The sequence below is a fragment of the Entelurus aequoreus genome, linkage group LG11, assembly GCF_033978785.1.
Source record: "Entelurus aequoreus isolate RoL-2023_Sb linkage group LG11, RoL_Eaeq_v1.1, whole genome shotgun sequence".
NCBI lineage: Eukaryota > Metazoa > Chordata > Actinopteri > Syngnathiformes > Syngnathidae > Entelurus > Entelurus aequoreus.
This window is the reverse complement of record NC_084741.1, coordinates 6,507,464-6,531,379: the sequence shown is the minus strand read 5'-3', so window position 1 is coordinate 6,531,379 and position 23,916 is coordinate 6,507,464. Positions and strand designations below refer to the sequence as shown.

The following is a 23,916-nucleotide window of genomic DNA, read 5'->3' as shown; positions in this document are numbered from 1 at the left end:
CTGCAGTCCATCCGTCACTCTGGCCGCTCGATACTCAGCGAGATGTGAGGAAAGAGATAAAGGCTCGGAGGAAGTCTTATTGATCTTTGGCATCAAACCACCTTCAAGCTCCACCGCAGTACAACATCCAATTCTTCTTATCGGCTGACATGTTGGTCATTTGATTGTTCTTATTTACTTTACAGAGACAAGGAAGCCGTCAGCTCAATGTCACTGGAAGGGCGTAGCTTTTATTTTGAAATGACAAAGGATTAGGCCCAATAGATGTACAAAATAAGGGAAAATAGAATCCACACAATAACGAGACTGAAGCCACAATCACACCACATCGAGTGTGTGTGTGACAATCATTGGTACTTTAATCTTTAATCTTAATGAAAAAGGTTTTCATTTCACCAGAACAAGGTCAGAATATTACAAGAAAAAGTGGTTATTTTTTTCAAAATTGAGGCAAATTCCACGAGAAAAAAGTTGCACGTTGGAATATCACAGGAAAGAAGTCGTAACTTTATAAGATTCAATTTGAAATATCACAATTTTACCAGAACAAAGTCGGAATTTTACGAGAAAAAACTGGTATTTCACAACAAAGTTGTAACAGTAAGATTTAAAATTGTTCTAGAAAAAGATGTAAGTTGTACTGAGAGATGAAGTTGTCATTTTAGGCGGTTGAAGTCGTGTTACAAAATCATTCTTGATCTTCAGTGAAATCCAGTCCCGATATTGTGAGTCAACAATTTACAGGAATAACGTCATACTGTTACAAGAAAAAGTAATTTTTTTTAAAAAGAGTAGCAAATTTTACGGGGAAAAAAATTGCAAGTTGGAATATCGCAGGAAAAAAGTTGGAATTTTACGAGATTTAAGTTGGCGTATCACGGAAAAAAATCCACAATGTTATGAGAATAAAGTCGGAATATTACAAGAAAAAGTGGTTATTTTTTCAAAATTGAGGCAAATTCTACGAGAAAAAAGTGAGGGGGAGGTGAGGGGGAGCAGTGAGCAGCAGCAGGAATGTGAGGAAGGTGAAAAGTGCAGCAAGGTGTCTCAGGCCGAGTGGACGCAGACGTACAAGTTACTGTGCTGCCCCCAGTAGTGCAGCTCGTCTGAGAAGCTCCAAGTGCAGACCAGGTCCTTGCTGGCCTTTGCCGTGTGGATGGCACAGCCGGGCAGCTCCTCAAACAGCATCTCGGCCACGGCCGCCGCGCCGAGCTTCTTCTGGCTGTGGATCAGCTCCTGGATCTTGTGGTGGTCCACAGGTTCTGGGGATGAGCTGAAAGACACCACCACGATGGGTTTGTCGTTTGGCGTGGGCACCTGGAAGCGGTTATTCCCCGCGGGGCAGTGATAATTCTTCCTGGCAAACAGACCCGAGGGGGGCTTGAAGACACGCACCGACCAGCCGACCCAGTCGTACTTCTTCTTCAGCATGTCTATGATGGCGTCGGCCAGCTGCTGGTTGCTCCAGCCCGGGTTGTCCCTCACCAGCCGACGTGAATCCAGCTCTGCCTGTTTGGGGAAGCTGACGACGCAATCCTCGATGACGGCGTTCATTTTGCCCTGGACCTCCTTCATCTTGTCGCTCCAGTCTTTCAGGAGCGCATCCTCCTCGCCGTAGCCCTTCAGGGCGGCGTGGCCCAACAGTGCGATGATGCCCACGCAGAAGAGGTTCTTCAGCCTGGCACAGAAGTCCTCCGTCGGCCGCCGACTCTTCTCCTCGTAATTAAGGACAACTTCCAGCACGGGCTCCCCGGAGAAGGTGCTGCCCATCACGGCGTTGTAGAGAACGTGGAGGTTCTTGTCGCCGCCCGTCTTGTCAAAATGCTGCAGGAAGAGATTCTTCTTGACCTCCCGGAACTTGGCTTTGGCGTTGAGGATGTCCATGTACTTCCTGAACTGGTTGGTGATGTTCTCCTCTATAGAGAAGTAGGCGGCGTCCATGGCGCTCTTCTTGATCTCCTCGTGGATCCTCTGCATCTGCTCCGAGACCACCTCCAGGCGGTCGCGCACCTTCTGGAACTGCTCCTTCATGTAGACCGCCTCCTTGCACTCCACGTTGTCCAGCGCCAGCTTGACGATGGGCGCGGCGATGGAGAAGATGGGGAAGAGGTCGCCGGCGATGCTGGCCACCACCTCGGCGCCCTGCTCGAAGACCTCCATCACCGTCTCCACCAGGTCCTTCTTCTCCGATAGGACCCTCTGGAGCTGATCGGTCATCTTGGCGTCTCTCAGCTTCTAGACCGACATGAAGACAAAGTGAGTAAATCAATCATTTAATCAATCAATCAATGTTTATTTATATAGCCCTAAATCACAAGTGTCTCAATCAAGCTGCTTTTCTTGGACTTGGACTAGAAAAGCACTAAATGTCAACAAGAGGAATAATATCTTTATCTCCTTTCAATTCTAAAGAAGTCATTTTATGGTAACTTGAATCCTAACCGATGGGGATGGTCCAATATCAGCAGAATACAAGTATCGGAGGATATCAGCTTGCATCTAAAATGATATCAGCGCCGATACAAGCAGCGTGTTTACATCTAAATGTCCTCCAGTAAGCACACATGGTCGGTCTTTTCTTGTAGTTTAGGCTATTCGGCAGCTGCACAACAGCTAAGCACACAATAGCACACAAGCTAGACGCACTTAAGTATCTGTCATTGAATAATAAAACAGCACATTTGTCAATATAAACCAAATGATGATATTTGCATATTACTTACACATACAAAGAAAGACAGAAAGAATCCAGTAACAAACGTGTCTGCATCCTTTTAATGAATTATTATTGCTACTGGGTGTTGCCAAAACACATTTCTACTCCACTTCCACTTAAAGACAGCATAGATTCATCCTAACTACCATTGTATCGACTCATTTCACTTGATCAAGCCTTTTCTAATATTCCACACTACAAAAGAATCTATGTACTATGATTTTTGCCGAAACCGTATCGGATTAACAATTGTATCGGCCAATACTCTTTATGAATCCAGCAGAGGGCACTGTATCACAAGTCAATTCGCACAACATTTTTCAGCAGGAAGATGCTTTGAGAGGACGTGATGTTGTGTAACACTGCAATGTTTTCTTCATGCGTAAAACTACATTTAAAATGTGTAATAAATGCTAATCAGAGTAACAAAAAGAGGCATTTTGTGTGCGTGGGAGTTATGAATATGTTCATTATTTATTTTTTTGCTATTTGTTAAGTTGGAGTAACATAATCCCAGTGAATAACTGGGATCTACTGTCTTGGCAATGGTATGAATAATAATAAAAAATGGTAAAATAATATTCCACTTTTCAATGGTTTGTTTTTTAGTATTTTTAAAAATGTGCCACGGGCCGTTGGAAAATGAGCTGTGGGCTGCAAATGGCCCCGGGAGCCAACTTTGGACAGCCCTGCTTCAAACTGTCAACATCCTAACATAAAAGAATATATGACCTTAAGCACAGTACCGTTTGACCAATTATGCATCCAATTCATCTCATCCCCCGAGAGCGCTTCCCAGGTTGCCACGGCAACAAGGCCATGTCAAATACCCGCTTGCTCCATCTCCAGGGGATTTAGCAGCCCAATGCCAATTCTATACAATAACTTTCTATCTGAAAGTCAAATGGACATACAGAAACATACCAAATGACTCCATTGCCACAGAAGTGTACGTAGTAAAACTATTCCATTTGATTTTAGCCCGAATAATTGAGTATTGTAAAACTTTATTTTGAAAAAAAAAACAAAAAAAACCCCAGCATTTCCTGTAATTTCTCAGTAATAACATTAAAAAAATCAAAGATTACGGTCATTATACACACTATACAAAAAGACTATTGAGGGTAATTATAGTTTAAAAACCTTAAAATACGTTACCTAATATTAATTGCAGCACATTTTATTCTGCTTTTCAGTACAAAATAAATGTATATTATAGTTGGGAATAATGTATTCTCCATTCATCCATTTTCTACCGCTTGTCCCACTCAGGGTCACGGGTTAGTGTTGCCAGTCAACCTATCCCCAGGTGCATGTCTTTGGAGGTGGGAGGGGCCTATCCCCAGGTGCATGTCTTTGGAGGTGGGAGGGGCCTAACCCCAGGTGCATGTCTTTGGAGGTGGGAGGAAGCCGGAGTAGAACCCACACAGTCACAGGGAGAAGATGCAAACTCCACACAGAAAGACTGTTATCAACACATTATAATTTAATAATTCATATTAGGCATATTTGTTTGATTTACTGACGAGCTGCAAATGTTCCACTTCAATATTTTGTGTTAAAAATGCAAAAATGATAGAGTTATATGCCCATTTAAAGACAAAACTTTGTTATTATTACGATTTACACATTTCAGCTTTTATATGGTGCCTTTTTGCTCTATTTTCCCATTTTTCATTGATGTAAAGTTGTTTTGAACTTATGGTAGAGGACGCTTTTTAAACTCAACTCCAGCAGGTTTTGTTTCACACCTCAACTATTTAGAAAAGTTTAGTTACAAACCTTCAATCAAAGAGAAATAAAATATAGCATCCAATTATCACTCAGTCTAAATATGGTCCAAAGCTTGGTGAATAATCGGTGTTTTGTCAAGCAAGGGTGATTACATAGCAGCTTTCTCCGCTCTTACAAACATTTTGTTTTCCACTAAATGCACGACTACCTTTGTCGTATGCTTGTCACAAAGATGTCAAAAATGTGACGTAGCATCAAAGTTTTTGAAGGAAGTGTGATAATAATAGTATCCTTTGATGATGATAAGTGCTGCCTTGCGTTTACAATTTGAGGTAAGTCCATTTAGACCAGGAATGTCCAAACCTTTTCCACTGAGGGCCGCACACGAGAACATTTAAAAGGTGCGGAGGCCATTTTGATATTTTAATTTCTAAAACCAATACCATATTGAGATGTTGTTAAAGAAAGAAAAGAAAGAGCCTGCAGCAGGATTAATTGACATGGAGTTGTCATGGTGAGAGCTGCAAGTCAGGCGTGGTCAGCCCCATGGAAGTCTAGAAACCAATCAAGTCAGCCCCTTGGAAGTCTAGAAGCCAATCAAGTCAGCCCCATGGAAGTCTAGAAACCAATCAAGTCAGCCCCTTGGAAGTCTAGAAGCCAATCAAGTCAGCCCAATGGAAGTCTAGAAACCAATCAAGTCAGCCCCTTGGAAGTCTAGAAACCAATCAAGTCAGCCCAATGGAAGTCTAGAAACCAATCAAGTCAGCCCCTTGGAAGTCTAGAAGCCAATCAAGTCAGCCCCATGGAAGTCTAGAAACCAATCAAGTCAGCCCAATGGAAGTCTAGAAGCCAATCAAGTCAGCCCCTTGGAAGTCTAGAAGCCAATCAAGTCAGCCCCATGGAAGTCTAGAAACCAATCAAGTCAGCCCCATGGAAGTCTAGAAACCAATCAAGTCAGCCCCATGGAAGTCTAGAAACCAATCAAGTCAGCCCCATGGAAGTCTAGAAACCAATCAAGTCAGCCCCATGGAAGTCTAGAAACCAATCAAGTCAGCCCCATGGAAGTCTAGAAACCAATCAAGTCAGCCCCATGGAAATCTAGAAACCAATCAAGTCAGCCCCATGGAAGTCTAGAAACCAATCAAGTCAGCCCCATTGAAGTCTAGAAACCAATCAAGTCAGCCCCTTGGAAGTCTAGAAGCCAATCAAGTCAGCGCCATGGAAGTCTAGAAACCAATCAAGTCAGCCCCATGGAAGTCTAGAAACCAATCAAGTCAGCCCCATGGAAGTCTAGAAACCAATCAAGTCAGCCCCATGGAAGTCTAGAAACCAATCAAGTCAGCCCCATGGAAGTCTAGAAACCAATCAAGTCAGCCCCATGGAAGTCTAGAAGCCAATCAAGTCAGCCCAATGGAAGTCTAGAAACCAATCAAGTCAGCCCCATGGAAGTCTAGAAGCCAATCAAGTCAGCCCCATGGAAATCTAGAAACCAATCAAGTCAGCCCCATGGAAGTCTAGAAACCAATCAAGTCAGCCCAGAAACCAATCAAGTCAGCCCCATGGAAGTCTAGAACCCAATCAAGTCAGCCCCATGGAAGTCTAGAAACCAATCAAGTCAGCCCAGAAACCAATCAAGTCAGCCCCATGGAAGTCTAGAAACCAATCAAGTCAGCCCCATGGAAGTCTAGAAACCAATCAAGTCAGCCCCATGGAAGTCTAGAAACCAATCAAGTCAGCCCCATGGAAGTCTAGAAGCCAATCAAGTCAGCCCAATGGAAGTCTAGAAACCAAGCCAATCAAGTCAGCCCAATGGAAGTCTAGAAACCAATCAAGTCAGCCCCATGGAAGTCTAGAAGCCAATCAAGTCAGCCCCATGGAAGTCTAGAAACCAATCAAGTCAGCCCCATGGAAGTCTAGAAACCAATCAAGTCAGCCCAGAAACCAATCAAGTCAGCCCCATGGAAGTCTAGAAACCAATCAAGACGCCCTCAGAGGGAGCAACATTCTTTGGCAGTGACATCACTTCTTTGAATTTTCCATCACCTACGAAAATGTTTAGCATTTTAACAATATAGAAAAAATATTAAAAACAAAACAAAAAATGCATTAAAAGATATAAAAAAGTAAAATAAAACTTCAATAAAAATTAGGACATAAAAATGTGAGTACAAAACTGTACTACCATAGCCGGTCCGGTGTGTGTACACTTGTAAACTACAACCCATTAGGATAACAAACCCCAAAAGTGAATAAAAATAAATACAATTAAAAATAATAGTTTTCAAAAATATATACGAATTCCTCTATTTTGATAAGTAAAACTATATTTTGTTTAATTTAATGAAAAAAAGCTGCCAAGTTTCCTTTAAAGGAGAACTGCACTTTCTTGGAATTTACACGATGACAATGAAAGACATGATGACGGATGTATTAAAACAATAAATATATATATATATCTATTCTATCTCGTAAATAAATGTGAATAAAAGTCCCGCTACAATTGGAGGTTGTCTATTCCGCCCATAAAACCCAATAAATAACCATCCAAAAAGCGCCAACAATACTCCATTTACATTTCATGACTTGAATATTAACAAGTATTAGTGATATTGTTATTATAAGTGCTAACGCAGACAAACTATTTATAGTTTAATCCCCAGCAAACTGTCAATGTTTACATCATCGACTGATTAGCTGCTTCCTTGTTTCCTTGCTCGTCAAACTTTACTCTAGATCATGCCTCTCACCTGGATAGTGGAAGGACGAGGACGTACCCGACAAGTTGGTAGACTTTGACAACCAATTTAGACCCGGGAATGGCGAGGACGACACGAAAAGACGCTTGATTCCATCCCCCTTTTCTTCGTGAGGATTACGAGTCATTCTTCATCTAAATGGGAATATATGAACATCCTAGCAGTCGGCATCCTAATGACAGCAGACATTGTAAGGTAAGTGATGTTTTATTATGTTTGTTGGCGCTCATGAAGTCTGCAGCGATGTTAAAAAAAAGCAAATTTCATGATGCATTTTTTAAATGAATACATTAATCATCAAGTGTGAGTTTGTGGAGAGGGTCCACACCTTCTGGTTTCTTGGGTCCTTATCTCTGACAACATCTCCTGGTCAGAGAACACTACTGCCACTTCCTAAGAGTCCTCAAGAAGTACAACCTGGACTCCAACCTGCTGCTGACCTTCTACCACTCATCCATTGAGAGAACTGCTGACATACTGCATCACAGCATGGTACGGCAGCTGCACCGCTGCAGACAGGGAGAGGCTCCAGAGAGTGGTAAAGGCAGCAGAGCGGATCATCGGCTGCCCTCTCCCCTCCCTGGTAGACATTTACACCTCAGCAGATCTACCAACATCATCAAGGAGAGCTTTGACCTGTTCGACCTGCTGCCCTCAGAAAGGTGCTACAGGGTCATCAGGTCTAAGACAAACAGACTCAAGAACAGTTTTTTCCCCCTAGAGCCATAACCACGGTGAACTCCCATAGGCACTGATTTTATAGTTTAGCACCTCTCTATGTGCAATTTTTACTTTCCACCCACAATCTGAATGCTTCTGTATATAGCAGGGGTCCCCAAACTTTTTGACTCGGGGGCCGCATTGGGTTAAAACAATTTGGCCGGGGGCCAGGCTGTGTGTGTGTATGTATGTATGTATATATATATATTATATATATATATATTATATATACACTACCGTTCAAAAGTTTGGGGTCACCCAAACAATTTTGTGTTCGAGCCTTCATTTCTAAGAACAAGAATAGACTTGTCGAGTTTCAGATGAAAGTTCTCTTTTTCTGGCCATTTTGAGCGTTTCATTGACCCCACAAATGTGATGCTCCAGAAACTCAATCTGCTCAAAGGAAGGTCAGTTTTGTAGCTTCTGTAACGAGCTAAAGTGTTTTCAGATGTGTGAACATGATTGCACAAGGGTTTTCTAATCATCAATTAGCCTTCTGAGCCAATGAGCAAACACATTGTACCATTAGAACACTGGAGTGATAGTTGCTGGAAACGGGCCTCTATACACCTATGTAGATATTGCACCAAAAACCAGACATTTGCAGCTAGAATAGTCATTTACCACATTAGCAATGTATAGAGTGTATTTTTTTAAAGTTAAGACTAGTTTAAAGTTATCTTCATTGAAAAGTACAGTGCTTTTCCTTCAAAAATAAGGACATTTCAATGTGACCCCAAACTTTTGAACGGTAGTGTATATATATATATATATATATATATATATAGATTTTTTTTTATTAGATACAAATATATATATATATATATATATATATATATATATATATATATATATATATATATATATATATATATATATATATATATATATATATATATATATATATATATATATATATATATATATATATATATATATATATATATATATATATATATAGCGCAATTTCCGTGCGCGTGATGTCACGTTATCGATGAGAAAATGCATTTTTAGACAATATGATTTGCCTGAGCGGCTAGGAGACACTGTGAGTAGCAAGCGGTACAAAGTGGATAAGAAAAGACAGAGAAAAAAATTTAAAAAACTTTTTTTTTTTTTATACTTGGGACTTCCCGCTGGCCTGATTTTGGACGCTGGCGGGCCGGACCTGGCCCGCGGGCTGTAGTTTGGGGACCCCTGGTATATAGTATAATATTTATTCCTGTAAACAACACATTCTGAACATTCGTTCTCAGGACTGGACTGTGCACCTTACCTCCTTTTGCACTATTTGTCTTTCTTTTCTTCCTATGTTTTGCATATTTGTAGACTGTCGCACTGATACTGGAGTTGCTTTTTAATCTCATTGTACCTGTGTATAGTGACAATAAAAGGCCTTCTATTCTATGCTTAAAATGAGCAACATATGTAAATATTACCGTATTTTCCGCACCTAAAAACCTCCAATTTTCTCAAAAGCTGACAGTGCGCCTTATAATCCGGTGCGCCTTATATATGGACCAATGTTGAGCCACAACAAAACTAAACTTCATTTTCATAAAGTTTAGGTCTTGCAACTACAGTAAACGGCCACCAACTTCATTTTCCCCCGTAGAAGAAGAAGCGCTTCTAACCCCAAAATGGCTCCTATTAAGAGACACGCTTACGACGCAGAGTTTAAACTTAAGCCGATCAGTCACGCAGTAAAACACGGGAACAGAGCAGCAGCGAGATAATTTAACAAACCAATCAATGGTGTTTAATTTGGACACTGAAGAAGAAGAATTTGAGGGATTCGTGGATGAGGAATAACTTCATAAAGTGAGCTTTACATGTTTATTTGTGTGACATTAACGTTTGAGCAACGTTGAGTTATTGATATATTGTTATTGCTTTGCAGTATTACTATATTGTGATTACACTAACGTTTGATTTACCGTAACAGCATCACTGTTTTTTACCTGTTTATTGAATGAGGGAAACGTTCCCCTCCACTATGTGATATAAATGTTGCACTACATGTTATACCTTGCTGTTGTTAAAAGATAAACAAAACACCATGTCACTGACTTTACCTCGGGGAAAATAATAAAACAGCTGCTTATTCATTTTGGACGTGAACAGAGTTGTCAGAACGCTGGTTTGGAAACTATTAATAAAGTTTGACTGACCTATCTGACTGTTTTGTTGACATTCCCTTTAGCGCAGCTCCATCTAATGGATGCATAGGTGCGCCTTATAATCCGGTGTGCCTTATATATGAACAACGTTTTGAAATACACTACCGTTCAAAAGTTTGGGGTCAGCCAAACAATTTTGTGGAATAGCCTTCATTTCTAAGAACAAGAATAGACTTGTCGAGTTTCAGATGAAAGTTCTCTTTTTCTGGCCATTTTGAGCGTTTAATTGACCCCACAAATGTGATGCTCCAGAAACTCAATCTGCTCAAAGGAAGGTCAGTTTTGTAGCTTCTGCAACGAGCTAAACTGTTTTCAGATGTGTGAACATGATTGCACGAGGGTTTTCTAATCATCAATTAGCCTTCTTTTTTTTCTTCTTTCAATTAGCCTTCTGAGCAAACACATTGTACCATTAGAACACTGGAGTGATAGTTGCTGGAAATGGGCCTATGTAGATATTGCACCAAAAAGCAGACATTTGCAGCTAGAATAGTCATTTACCACATTAGCAATGTATAGAGCAGGGGTCAGCAACCCGCGGCTCTAGAGCCGCATGCGGCTCTTTAGCGCCGCCCTAGTGGCTCTCAGGAGCTTTTTTAAAAATGTATGAAAAATGGAAAAAAGATGAGGAAAAAAAAAAAGTTTTTGTTTTAATATGGTTTCCGTAGGAGGACAAACATGACACAAACCTCCCTAATTGTTATAAAGCACACTGTTTATATTAAACATGCTTCACTGATTCGAGTATTTGGCGAGCGCCGTTTTGTCCTACTAATTTTGGCGGTCCTTGAACTCACCGTAGTTTGTTTACAAGTATAACTTTCTCCGACTTTCTAGGACGGGTTTTATGCCACTTCTTTTTCTGTCTCATTCTGTCCACCAAACTTTTAACGTTGTGCATGAGTGCACAAAGGTGAGTTTTGTTGATGTTATTGACTTGTGTGGAGTGCTAGTCAGACATATTTGGTCAGTGCATGACTGCAAGCTAATCGATGCTAACATGCTATTTAGGCTAGCTATATGTACACATTGCAGCATTATGCCTCATTTGTAGCTATATTTGAGGTCATTAAGTCCTCTTAATTCAATTTATATCTCATGACACACTATCTGTATGTAATATGGCTTTTAATTTTTTGCGGCTCCAGACAGATTTGTTTTTGTATTTTTGGTCCAATATGGCTCTTTCAACATTTTGGGTTGCCGACCCCTGGTATAGAGTGTATTTCTTTAAAGTTAAGACTAGTTTAAAGTTATCTTCATTGAAAAGTACAGTGCTTTTCCTTCCAAAATAAGGACATTTCAATGTGACGGAAAATACGGTACATGTTATTATGAATGTGCCCTACATTAGTTTATAACAAAATACATACCTACCAACCTACCTAGGTTCCATTCTAGAGGCTAACCTTTCCTGTGACAAAATGGCAACCAAGGTAATCAAAAAGGTTAACCAACGAACGAGATTTCTCTACAGAATTTCCTCTCTGGTCAACAAAAGCACCTCGAGGATTCTGGCGGGAACTCTCGTTCAACCCTTTTTCGATTACGCATGCACCTCCTGGTACCCTAGCACCTCCAAAACCCTCAAATCTAAACTCCAAACATCCCAGAACAAGCTAGTCAGGTTACTTCTAGACCTCCACCCCAGATCACACCTCACTCCTACCCACTTCTCTAAAGTGGGCTGGCTCAAGGTGGAGGACAGAGTTAAACAACTTGCACTGAGCCTAGTCTATAAAATCCGCTACACCTCCCTGATACCGAAGTACACGTCAAACTACTTCCTTAACGTAAATGACCGCCATAACCACAACACCAGGGGGTGCTCCACTAACCACGTTAAACCCAAATTCCGAACTAACAAAGGTCTTAACTCATTCTCTTTCTATGCCACATCAATGTGGAATGCACTCCCAACAGGTATAAAAGAAAAGGGCATCTCTATCCTCCTTCAAAACCGCAATAAAAGTTCACCTCCAGGCAGCTACAACCCTAAACTAACACCCTCCCCGGATTGCTAATAATCAAATGTAAACAATCAAATGCAGATACTTTTTCTTTTTCTTATGCCTTCTGATCTCTCTCTCTCTCTCTCTCTCTCTCTCTCTCTCTCTCTCTCTCTCTCTCTCTCTCTCATCTCTCTCTCTCTCTCTCTCTCTATGTCCACTACTTGATGTCCATACCCCCCCCCCCCCACCCCCCTGATTGTAAATAATGTAAATAATTCAATGTGATTATCTTGTGTGATGACTGTATTATGATGATAGTATATATGATAGTATATATCTGTATCATGAATCAATTTAAGTGGACCCCGACTTAAACAAGTTGAAAAACTTATTCGGGGTGTTACCATTTAGTGGTCAATTGTACGGAATATGTACTTCACTGTGCAACCTACTAATAAAAGTCTCAATCAATCAATCAAAAAAAACATTGGTTGTCATTGTAAGCAGACTTTTGATGGCATGTATTTAATATTTAGAAAGCACAAACAAAATTCCATCCGTCGTCATGTCTTTCATAATGACTGTGAAGGCAACAATACAGAAAAAGTGCAGAACTCTGACTCATTTTAGAATCCAGTTGTCGGCGGCACGCATGCGCAGAGTGGGCAATTGCCCACGCCAAATGTGCATAATAAACGGCTCCCAAACGAATCGTTCACTTAAAAGAGCCGTTCGAAAGAGTCGACTCGTTCGCGCACGTCACATCTCTATTCGAGTCTAGTCTCGCCGCTGAAAGCTAACAAACTGTTCATGGCAAATGTATCCATCGTTACAAATGAATCGATCCTTCTCGTAGACCGGCTCTTAGCTCCAGAGAGTCAACACGCAGATGAAAGATGCTAGATGAAAGATGTTCGATGTACAACGTCAAAGAAGCACCCGGAAGAAGACCAGTTCAAGCAGGCAGGCAACCAACGCCCAGAAAAGTTGGCCTTAATAAATAGTTTGCTTGTTTTACAGTAAATATGTCTTTGTTGGAACAAAGTACACGTCGTATGACCACGTGACGACACTTGACAACGTAAAGGACATTTTAGACTTTAAACACTTGACATCGATTATTTAGCAAGAGACGAAAACAAAAGTCGGTTAAAAGTGTTTGATCGTATCAGAGAACATTCTTAGCGATAAGTTTGAAGCCAAGATAGCAGAACTCACCTCTTTAAAATCAACAGAAAAAAAAGTTGCGGAGGAAAAGTTGGCAACAAAAATGTTTTTATCGACTCGGCCTTTTCGTTTTTCTGGTCACGTGATCGTGACGTCACAGCGGCGCACCCAACATGGACGGGGGCACTCAACGAGTGACTTTTCTCGCCGCTCTGCCACTACTAACTTAACTGAAAAGTACTCAAAAGTAGTTGTTTATGATAACGGCGTTGTTTTATTACAAATACTGAAAGGGGTGTGTATTTGATTGTCAGTCACAAAGGAAGCGCGCCCCCTTCACTGGAATACAGATGGTACAGTCCTGCCCGTGTTAGCGTTACTTGACACTACGTCATCCTCCATCAACCCGGAAGTAGGCTGCCAATACATATAATAGTGGGCGTGGCTCAACCTTTTATTGCAGCATTCTTCTCACTTTGATGGAAGACTTTAAAGTCTTTAAAACATTTATGTAGTAAAAAAAAAAAACACCTCAACATGTTACATTGTATTGAAAGAAAAATACATAAATAAAGGATGCTGACAAAATCAACACATAATGATCTTTGGTCTTAAACATCAACAGGGGTCTTGCTCTGACACACAACACCATATTTGGGGCATTTTGAATGGAAAAATGGTACAATTGGAAGTTCAAACACAAAGTTATGGGGAAAAAAATGCAGCAAAAGCCCAACAAAACTTGAAATTCAAATGAGTTTTGTAAGTTATGGCACTTAAAATGTCCATCCATCCATTTTCTTCCGCTTATCCAAGGTGGGGTCGCGGGGGCAGCAGCCTAAGCAGAGAAGCCCAGACTTCCCTCTCCCCAGCCACTTGGTCCAGCTCCTCCCGGGGGCGTTCCCAGGCCAGCCGGGAGACATAGTCTTCCCAACGTGTCCTGGGTCTTCCCCGTAGCCTCCTACCGGTCGGACGTGCCCTAAACACCTCCCTAGGGAGGCTTTCTGGTGGCATCCTGACCAGATGCCCGAACCACCTCATCTGGCTCCTCTCCATGTGGAGGAGCAGCGGCTTTACTTTGAGTTCCTCCTGGATGACAGAGCTTCTCACCCTATCTCTAAGGGAGAGACCCGCCACCCGGCGGAGGAAACTCATTTGGGCCGCTTGTACCCGTGATCTTGTCCTTTTGCTCATAACCCAAAACTCATGACCATAGGTGAGGATGGGAACGTAGATCGACCGCTAAATTGAGAGCTTTGCCTTCCGGCTCAGCTCCTTCTTCACCACAACGGTTCAATACAGCGTCCGCATTACTGAAGACGCCGCACCGATCCGCCTGTCCATCTCACCATCCACTCTTCCCTCACTCGTGAACAAGACTCCCAGGTACTTGAACTCCTCCACTTAGAATGTGTGTAACAATTTTTGTTGCCATTACCGTTGCTACTGTAACTACAGTCAGTTATGTTATTGTTGTTAGGTTATGGTTGTTTTTGATTGATTGATTGAGACTTGTATTAGTAGGTTGCACAGTGAAGTACATATTCCGTACAATTGACCACTAAATGGTAACACCCGAATACGTTTTTCAACTTGTTTAAGTCGGGGTCCACTTAAATTGATTCATGATACAGATATATACTATCAGATATACTATCATCATAATACAGTCATCACACAAGATAATCACATTGAATTATTTACATTATTTACAATCAGGGGTGTGGAGGGGGGGGGGGGTATGGACATCAAGTAGTGGACATAGAGAGAGAGAGAGAGAGAGAGAGAGAGAGAGAGAGAGAGAGAGAGAGAGAGAGAGAGAGAGAGAGAGAGAGAGAGAGATCAGAAGGCATAAGAAAAAGAAAAAGTATCTGCATTTGATTGTTTACATTTGATTATTAGCAATCCGGGGAGGGTGTTAGTTTAGGGTTGTAGCTGCCTGGAGGTGAACTTTTATTGCGGTTTTGAAGGAGGATAGAGATGCCCTTTCTTTTATACCTGTTGGGAGTGCATTCCACATTGATGTGGCATAGAAAGAGAATGAGTTAAGACCTTTGTTAGTTCGGAATCTGGGTTTAACGTGGTTAGTGGAGCTCCCCCTGGTGTTGTGGTTATGGCGGTCATTTACGTTAAGGAAGTAGTTTGACATGTACTTTGGTATCAGGGAGGTGTAGCGGATTTTATAGACCAGGCTCAGTGCAAGTTGTTTAACTCTGTCCTCCACCTTGAGCCAGCCCACTTTGGAGAAGTGGGTAGGAGTGAGGTGTGATCTGGGGTGGAGGTCTAGAAGTAACCTGACTAGCTTGTTCTGAGATGTTTGGAGTTTAGATTTGAGGGTTTTGGAGGTGCTAGGGTACCAGGAAGTGCATGCGTAATCGAAAAAGGGTTGAACGAGAGTTCCCGCCAGAATCCTCATGGTGCTTTTATTGACCAGAGAGGAGATTCTGTAGAGAAATCTGGTTCGTTGGTTGACCTTTTTGATTACCTTGGTTGCCATTTTATCACAGGAAAGGTTAGCCTCTAGAATGGAACCTAGGTAGGTGACCTCATCTTTCCTGGTGATAACAATGTCACCCACTTTTATGGTGAAGTCATTGACTTTATTATTATTATTATTATGATTATTGTCGTCATGTTACTGCTGTTGCGTAACGGTTACCTTTAATCACCATCATCATCATCAATCTTTATTGCAGACCTTAAGATCCATTACACACAATAAAAAAGACAATACAAAACATTAAAAACAAAAGCCTTTGTTTTTGTTACCATTGCTCCATTTATTGTTGTCTCCAATGTTACGTCACCGTTGTTACTCTTACCAATTTTACGCTACCCCTGATACATTACGTTTGTTGTTACAGTTATGAGCGAAGTTATGTTACCGGCATTGTTGTTGGTGTTACATTGCCAGTGTTGTACCATTGCTATGGTAGCGTGACGTTGTTGTCCAATAAGTCCTACTTCCAAGCCTTCTATGGAAGAGTGTTCTTGAAGTGGTGATCTGTAACCAGCAGTCGGTACACACACGTGTCAAGGCTTTTTATACAATTAGAACACTGGAAGAGCAGGCGGGCTGCTCGTTGAGGCCTAATAACATTAACCTGAGCTCAGGGATGCGCCTAGACGGGCTGCCAGAGCGACCCTGGCATCGATCCGCTCAACCCTGCGAGGCCACTCTGACGCTCTTGCTTCCATCCGCTCTTTCGTTTGTTCATGAAATATTGATATTGGACGCTAGATTCCGTCAGGAGATTCTTTGTTCATCATATTTGCATGCTTTATAATAAGTTGACATCCTCCAGCACCTACATCTTTATCTACGAAACCTGGCCTGGACACAACATCATCAGCTGGCTGCTACAGTGAGTCAATGAATATTACAAGTGGACAGCGCCCTCTGTCTGTAAACACCTTCTTACTGAATAAATCCTCTAGTTGACCGCAGTGTGATGGTAGATCTTCTCAGTATATGGATGCTCTTCCCATCATGGCGGTCTGCACCAACCTTTTAGGAGAGGCGGGCTTCTGGATCAATATTTGCTACCTTGGCGAAGGCCGCATGACCACTAATGAATCCACTGGCTTTCAGAGCGGCGTGCCTCCACTCTGCTCGGACACAAAATGTGAGGATGCATCTCCTCCACCGCTAATAAGCTACTTCAATGCTGGCCAAACTTTCCCCACATTACAAAATCAAAGCATTTTGATATCCATTTTCAAAAGAAATACCATATTCATATTGTTTTAAGGAAAGAAGCATGTCTGCTGTGTGTTGTGAGCATCAACATTTAAAGGCCTACTGAAAGCCACTACTAGCGACCACGCAGTCTGATAGTTTATATATCAATGATGAAATCTTAACATTGCAACACATGCCAATACGGCCGGGTTAACTTATAAAGTGACATTTAAAATTTCCCGGGAAATATCCGGCTGAAACGTCGCGGTATGATGACGTATGTGCGTGACGAAGTCCGAGTAACGGAAGTTATGGTACCCCGTAGAATCCTATACAAAAAGCTCTGTTTTCATTTCATAATTCCACAGTATTCTGGACATCTTTTGCAATTTGTTTAATGAACAATGAAGGCTGCAAAGAAGACAGTTGTAGGTGGGATCGGTGTATTAGCAGCGGACTACAGCAACACAACCAGGAGGACTTTGTTGGAGCGCTAGTGTTGCGTCGATCAGCTCTTCCTCCCAAGGAAGTCAAAGTCTGCTGTCCACTCCCAAGTTCTTTTAATGGCAAATAAGCTGATGTTAAATTGACCACCAAAAGCAGTAGTTGGTATTTCGTTGTTTATTGTCAAAGCTTTGGCAATAATGAGACCAATCCAGCACCCAAGCGTTCCCTAGCCCGGTCCAGATCGGTCTGCCTTCCTCTCACTCTTCCTGTGTCTTCCACCCTCTTGTTTTGTCTACCGCTTGCATTCCAGAAGCTCCAAGGCCTCAAACACACAGTCAACCTTTTACTAACCAGACAATTTGGAAAAGCACTAGCTGTTTTGTAATATGACTACGGAAGTAAAAAATAACACAAAATATAGATATATGGAAAATATCTCGTTCCATCACTAGCCGCGCTAGCCGCGCCAGCCGCTGACCTCACCTTGACTTCCTACGTCTCCGGGCCGCCAAACGCATCGGGTGAAGTCCTTCGTCCTTCTGCCGATCGCTGGAACGCAGGTGAGCACGGGTGTTGATGAGCAGACGAGGGCTGGCTGGCGTAGGTGGAGAGCTAATGTTTTTAGCATAGCTCTGTGCGGTCCGGTTGCTAAGTTGCTAAGTTAGCTTCAATGGCGTCGTTAGCACAGCATTGTTAACCTTCGCCAGCCTGGAAAGCATTAACCGTGTATTTACATGTCCACGGTTTAATAGTATTGTTGATTTTCTATCTATACTTGCAGTCAGGGGTTTATTTTTTTGTTTCTATATGCAGTTAAAGCACGATGCTATCGCGTTAGCTCGTAGCTAAAGCATTTCGCCGATGTATTGTCGTGGAGATAAAAGGCACTGAATGTCCATTTCGCGTTCTCGACTCTCGTTTTCAAGAGGATATAGTATCCCAAGTGGTTTAAAATACAAATCCGTGATCCACAATAGAAAAAGGAGAGAGTGTGGAATCCAATGAGCCAGCTTGTACCTAAGTTACGGTCAGAGCGAAAAAAGATACGTCCATCACTGCCTCTCAAGTCCTTCACTGTAACGTTCCTCATCCACGAATCTTTCATCCTCGCTCAAATTAATGGGGTAATCGTCACTTTCTCGGTCCGAATCTCTCTCGCTCCATTGTAAACAACGGGGAATTGTGAGGAATACTAGCTCCTGTGACGTCACGCTACTTCCGCTACAGGCAAGGCTTTTTTTTTATCAGCGAGCAAAAGTTGCGAACTTTATCGTCGATTTTCTCTACTAAATCCTTCCAGCAAAAATATGGCAATATCGCGAAATGATCAAGTATGACACATAGAATGGATCTGCTATTCCCGTTTAAATTAAAAAAAATCTTTTCAGTAGGCCTTTAAACCTTTTCTTGTCATATCACTCATCTTTTATGTATTCATTTATCATCAAGAGAGGTGAATCCTCTCCGACAGATCAACAATTGCACATGTTGGATCTAATTCAACGTCAACATGCCAATCAAAACGGACCAAAAAGTGTTTGAAACCCTCTTTAGTCTGCTAGAAGAGTGAGCTGTCGGTGTGTTATCCCCCAACATCGAGCCTTAAACACCTGGATCAGACAAAGGGACCTGCGGTCTCATGTATTAAAACTTATGTGGATTTCTTACTAAGAAATTGTGTACGCTCAAATCCAGAAAACCAACAGATGTATTAAAGGCCTACTGAAATGATTTTTTTAAATTTAAACGGGGATAGCAGATCCATTCTATGTGTCATACTTGATCATTTCGCGATATTGCCATATTTTTGCTGAAAGGATTTAGTATAGAACAACGACGATAAAGATTGCTACTTTTGGTATCTGATAAAAAAAAGGCTTGCCCCTACCGGAAGTAGCGTGACGTAGTTAATTGAACATATACGCAAAGTTCCCTATTGTTTACAATGATGGCCGCATGAAGTGAGAGAGATTCGGACCGAGAAAGCGACAATTTCCCCATTAATTTGAGCGAGGATGAAAGATTTGTGGATGAGTAAAGTGCAAGTGAAGGACTAGTGGGGAGTTGAAGCTATTCAGATAGGGAAGATGCTGTGAGAGGCGGGGGTGACCTGATATTCAGCTGGGAATGACTACAACAGTAAATAAACACAAGACATATATATACTCTATTAGCCACAACACAACCAGGCTTATATTTAATATGCCACAAATTAATCCTGCATAAAAACACCTGCGTGTTTGTTATGCTAGCTCCTAGCTCCTCTGCTAGCTCCTAGCTCCATAGAACACGCCAATACAATTCAAACACCTGATCAACACACACAATCACTCAGCCCAAAAGACCGTTCACCTAACCCAAGGTTCATAAAGCTTATATATTTTTAAAAAGTTACGTACATACGCAAAAAAAAGTTGCGCACATACGGTCAAGCGATCAAATGTTTAGAAGCCAAAGCTGCATACTCACAGTAGCACGTCTGCGTCTTTGTCATCCAAATCAAAGTAATCCTGGTAAGAGTCTGTGTTGTCCCAGTTCTCTACAGGCGTCTGTGTATCGAAGTCAAAAGTCCTCCTGGTTAGAGTCTCTGTTATCCAAGTTCTTCCATCTTGACTGCATCTTTCGGGAATGTAAACAAAGAAGCGCCGGCTGTGTACTGTTGTTGCTGACTACGTTCGAAAAATACGTCCATTTCGCACCGACAACTTTCTTCTTTGCTTGCTCAGCTTCCTTCTCCATAATGCAATGAACATAATTGCAACAGATTCACGAACACAGATGTCCAGAATACTGTGGAATTATGAAATGAAAACAGAGCTTTTTCGTATCGGCTTCAATGTGGAAGGCATACCCGTGTTCCCCGGTCTACGTCACGCGCATACGTCATCCTCAGAGGCGTTTCGAACCGGAAGTTTAGCGGCAAATTTAAAATGTCACTTTATAAGTTAACCCGGCCGTATTGGCATGTGTTATAATGTTAAGATTTCATCATTGATATATAAACTATCAGACTGCGTGGTCGGTAGTAGTGGCTTTCAGTAGGCTTTTAAAGCTCCACTAACCACGTTAAACCCAGATTCCGATCTAACAAAGGTCTTAACTCATTCTCTTTCTATGCCACATCAATGTGGAATGCGCTCCCAACAGGTATAAAAGAAAGGGCATCTCTATCCTCCTTCAAAACCGCAATAAAAGTTCCCCTTCAGGCAGCTACAACCCTTAACTAACACCCTCCCCGGATTGCTAATAATCAAATGTAAACAATCAAATGCAGATACTTTTTCTTATGCCTTCTGATCTCTCTCTCTCTCTCTCTCTCTCTCTCTCTCTCTCTCTCTCGCTCTCTCTATGTCCACTACTTGATGTCCATATCCTACCAAGTCAGACCTACACTGTTCCAATATCCATTTCTCTGTTCTCAATTGTTGATGACTGATGATAACAACCAAACCTACCCCCCCCCCTCCACACCCCGCATTGTAAATAATATAAATAATTCAATGTGATTATCTTGTGTGATGACTGTATTATGATGATAGTATATATCTGATAGTATATATCCGTATCATGAATCAATTTAAGTGGACCCCGACTTAAACAACTTATTGGGGTGTTACCATTTAGTGGTCGATTGTACGGAATATGTACTTCACGGTGCAACCTACTAATAAAAGTCTCAATCAATCAATCAATCAAAAGCTTGTGCATTTCTTTGGTACATTGCAATCAACGGGGAATTGAGCGCACGTGTTGGTGTGCCTCCATTTAAATACGCAAATCATATCTAAATGAGCTCTGAGCCTAATATGTGCCACTACGACGCACAGTCACAACACACAAAGACAACGAGCAAGATGTCATTGCTCATGCAAACACACTGTCACTAGCACTGTGGCGCACTCACCTTTGAAATCACAAAACTCCTTAACGTGAACAGCCAGGTCACAAAAAATGATTAGGAACGGAAAATTCAATCCACTTCACCTTGTTGGTTAATCTTCTTGACGTCAAGTGGAACCGAGGGGAAGGAGTGTCGACAACTCTGTGGAGACTTCCTGAAGGTTCAAACCCCAAATCGCTGGTCCGTTGCTTCCTTTGGACTCATTATGTTCGGGTCGGGTTCTTTTGCGGTGGTCATTTCGGAAGGGGCGTCAGGTAGCAGCGTGCAGGTAAGAAGATGATTTATTTCAATGACAAAGGCAAAAAAAATACAAAAAGGAAAAGGTGCCCATGGCAACAAAGGACTAGCACAAGGGTCGAAGCAAGAAGCTAGTAAACATGAAATAATCTACTTAGCCTGAATGATGGCGACGCAGCTATAAATAGCTCTCTGATTAGTGATCAGGAGCATGTGAGTGTCTCGACCACTAATCAAAGGCAGGTGTAGGGAACCAGCAGCCATGGCAACGCACAAAACTAAAGAGGGTGCTGAAAACAGAAATGGACAATAAACTAAGGATAGTATAAAGTACACATAACATGACTCATGTGGAGTTGGAAAAACTTGAAAAATGGCGTAAAAATGCTAAAAAAAACAAAAACACTTAAAAGCACACAAAGCAGCAATTAGCCCAGTAGCTAACGACAGCACTGCTCTGCTGATGGGAGATGGATAAGCAATGGATGTGTACAAAGGTTGGATGAGACAAGGTTCGTACAACTAAACATATTTTCATTCAGTCTGTGGTTCGTAAATGGACAAGTTTGTATAAAGTGGGGTTTGTAAATGGAGAGTCCAGTATCTATCCAGCAGTTGCAAAGCAGCCAAAGTGAATCAGTGTACCGCCCTTATGAAAGACTGTTAACATGTCTATCTTAGTTAGTTAACATACCTCCCTTATGAAAGACTGTTAACATGTCTATCTTAGTTAGTTAACATACCGCCCTTATGAAAGACTGTTAACATGTCTATCTTAGTTAGTTAACATACCGCCCTTATGAAAGACTGTTAACATGTCTATCTTAGTTAGTTAACATACCGCCCTTATGAAAGACTGTTAACATGTCTATCTTAGTTAGTTAACATACCGCCCTTATGAAAGACTGTTAACATGTCTATCTTAGTTAGTTAACATACCGCCCTTATGAAAGACTGTTATCATATCTTAGTTAGTTAACATACCGCCCTTATGAAAGACTGTTAACATGTCTATCTTAGTTAGTTAACATACCTCCCTTATGAAAGACTGTTAACATGTCTATCTTAGTTAGTTAACATACCTCCCTTATGAAAGACTGTTAACATATCTATCTTAGCTAGTTAACATACCTCCCTTATGAAAGACTGTTAACATGTCTATCTTAGTTAGTTAACATACCGCCCTTATGAAAGACTGTTAACATGTCTATCTTAGTTAGTTAACATACCGCCCTTATGAAAGACTGTTAACATGTCTATCTTAGTTAGTTAACATACCGCCCTTATGAAAGACTGTTAACATGTCTATCTTAGTTAGTTAACATACCGCCCTTATGAAAGACTGTTATCATATCTTAGTTAGTTAACATACCGCCCTTATGAAAGACTGTTAACATGTCTATCTTAGTTAGTTAACATACCTCCCTTATGAAAGACTGTTAACATGTCTATCTTAGTTAGTTAACATACCTCCCTTATGAAAGACTGTTAACATATCTATCTTAGCTAGTTAACATACCTCCCTTATGAAAGACTGTTAACATGTCTATCTTAGTTAGTTAACATACCTCCCTTATGAAAGACTGTTAACATGTCTATCTTAGTTAGTTAACATACCTCCCTTATGAAAGACTGTTAACATGTCTATCTTAGTTAGTTAACATACCGCCCTTATGAAAGACTGTTAACATATCTATCTTAGTTAGTTAACATACCTCCCTTATGAAAGACTGTTAACATGTCTATCTTAGTTAGTTAACATACCTCCCTTATGAAAGACTGTTAACATATCTATCTTAGTTAGTTAACATACCTCCCTTATGAAAGACTGTTAACATATCTATCTTAGTTAGTTAACATACCGCCCTTATGAAAGACTGTTAACATATCTATCTTAGTTAGTTAACATACCTCCCTTATGAAAGACTGTTAACATGTCTATCTTAGTTAGTTAACATACCTCCCTTATGAAAGACTGTTAACATATCTATCTTAGTTAGTTAACATACCGCCCTTATGAAAGACTGTTAACATATCTATCTTAGTTAGTTAACATACCGCCCTTTTGAAAGACTGTTAACATATCTATCTTAGTTAGTTAACATACCTCCCTTTTGAAAGACTGTTAACATATCTTAGTTAGTTAACATACCTCCCTTTTGAAAGACTGTTAACATATCTTAGTTAGTTAACATACCGCCCTTATGAAAGACTGTTAACATATCTATCTTAGTTAGTTAACATACCGCCCTTATGAAAGACTGTTAACATATCTATCTTAGTTAGTTAACATACCGCCCTTATGAAAGACTGTTAACATATCTATCTTAGTTAGTTAACATACCGCCCTTTTGAAAGACTGTTAACATATCTATCTTAGTTAGTTAACATACCTCCCTTATGAAAGACTGTTAACATATCTAT

General features: G+C 41.1%; 1 protein-coding gene across 2 annotated transcripts; it reads right to left on the bottom strand.

Annotated features, from left to right (window-relative positions):
• Positions 1-835: 835 nt before the first annotated feature.
• On the bottom strand, positions 836-13,398 carry rpz4 (rapunzel 4). 2 transcript variants are annotated; one of them, XM_062064084.1, is made up of 2 exons: positions 13,277-13,398; positions 836-2,232 (listed from the first exon to the last, which is right to left on the bottom strand). In XM_062064084.1, the coding sequence occupies exon 2, from the start codon at positions 2,215-2,217 to the stop codon at positions 1,048-1,050; it is 1,170 nt and encodes a 389-aa protein (XP_061920068.1). In that variant the 5' UTR covers positions 2,218-2,232; positions 13,277-13,398; the 3' UTR covers positions 836-1,047. The 2 variants fall into 2 exon arrangements, with proteins under 2 accessions (XP_061920068.1, XP_061920067.1); XM_062064083.1 differs by having other exon boundaries at positions 836-2,235; positions 13,277-13,395.
• Positions 13,399-23,916: the final 10,518 nt, after the last annotated feature.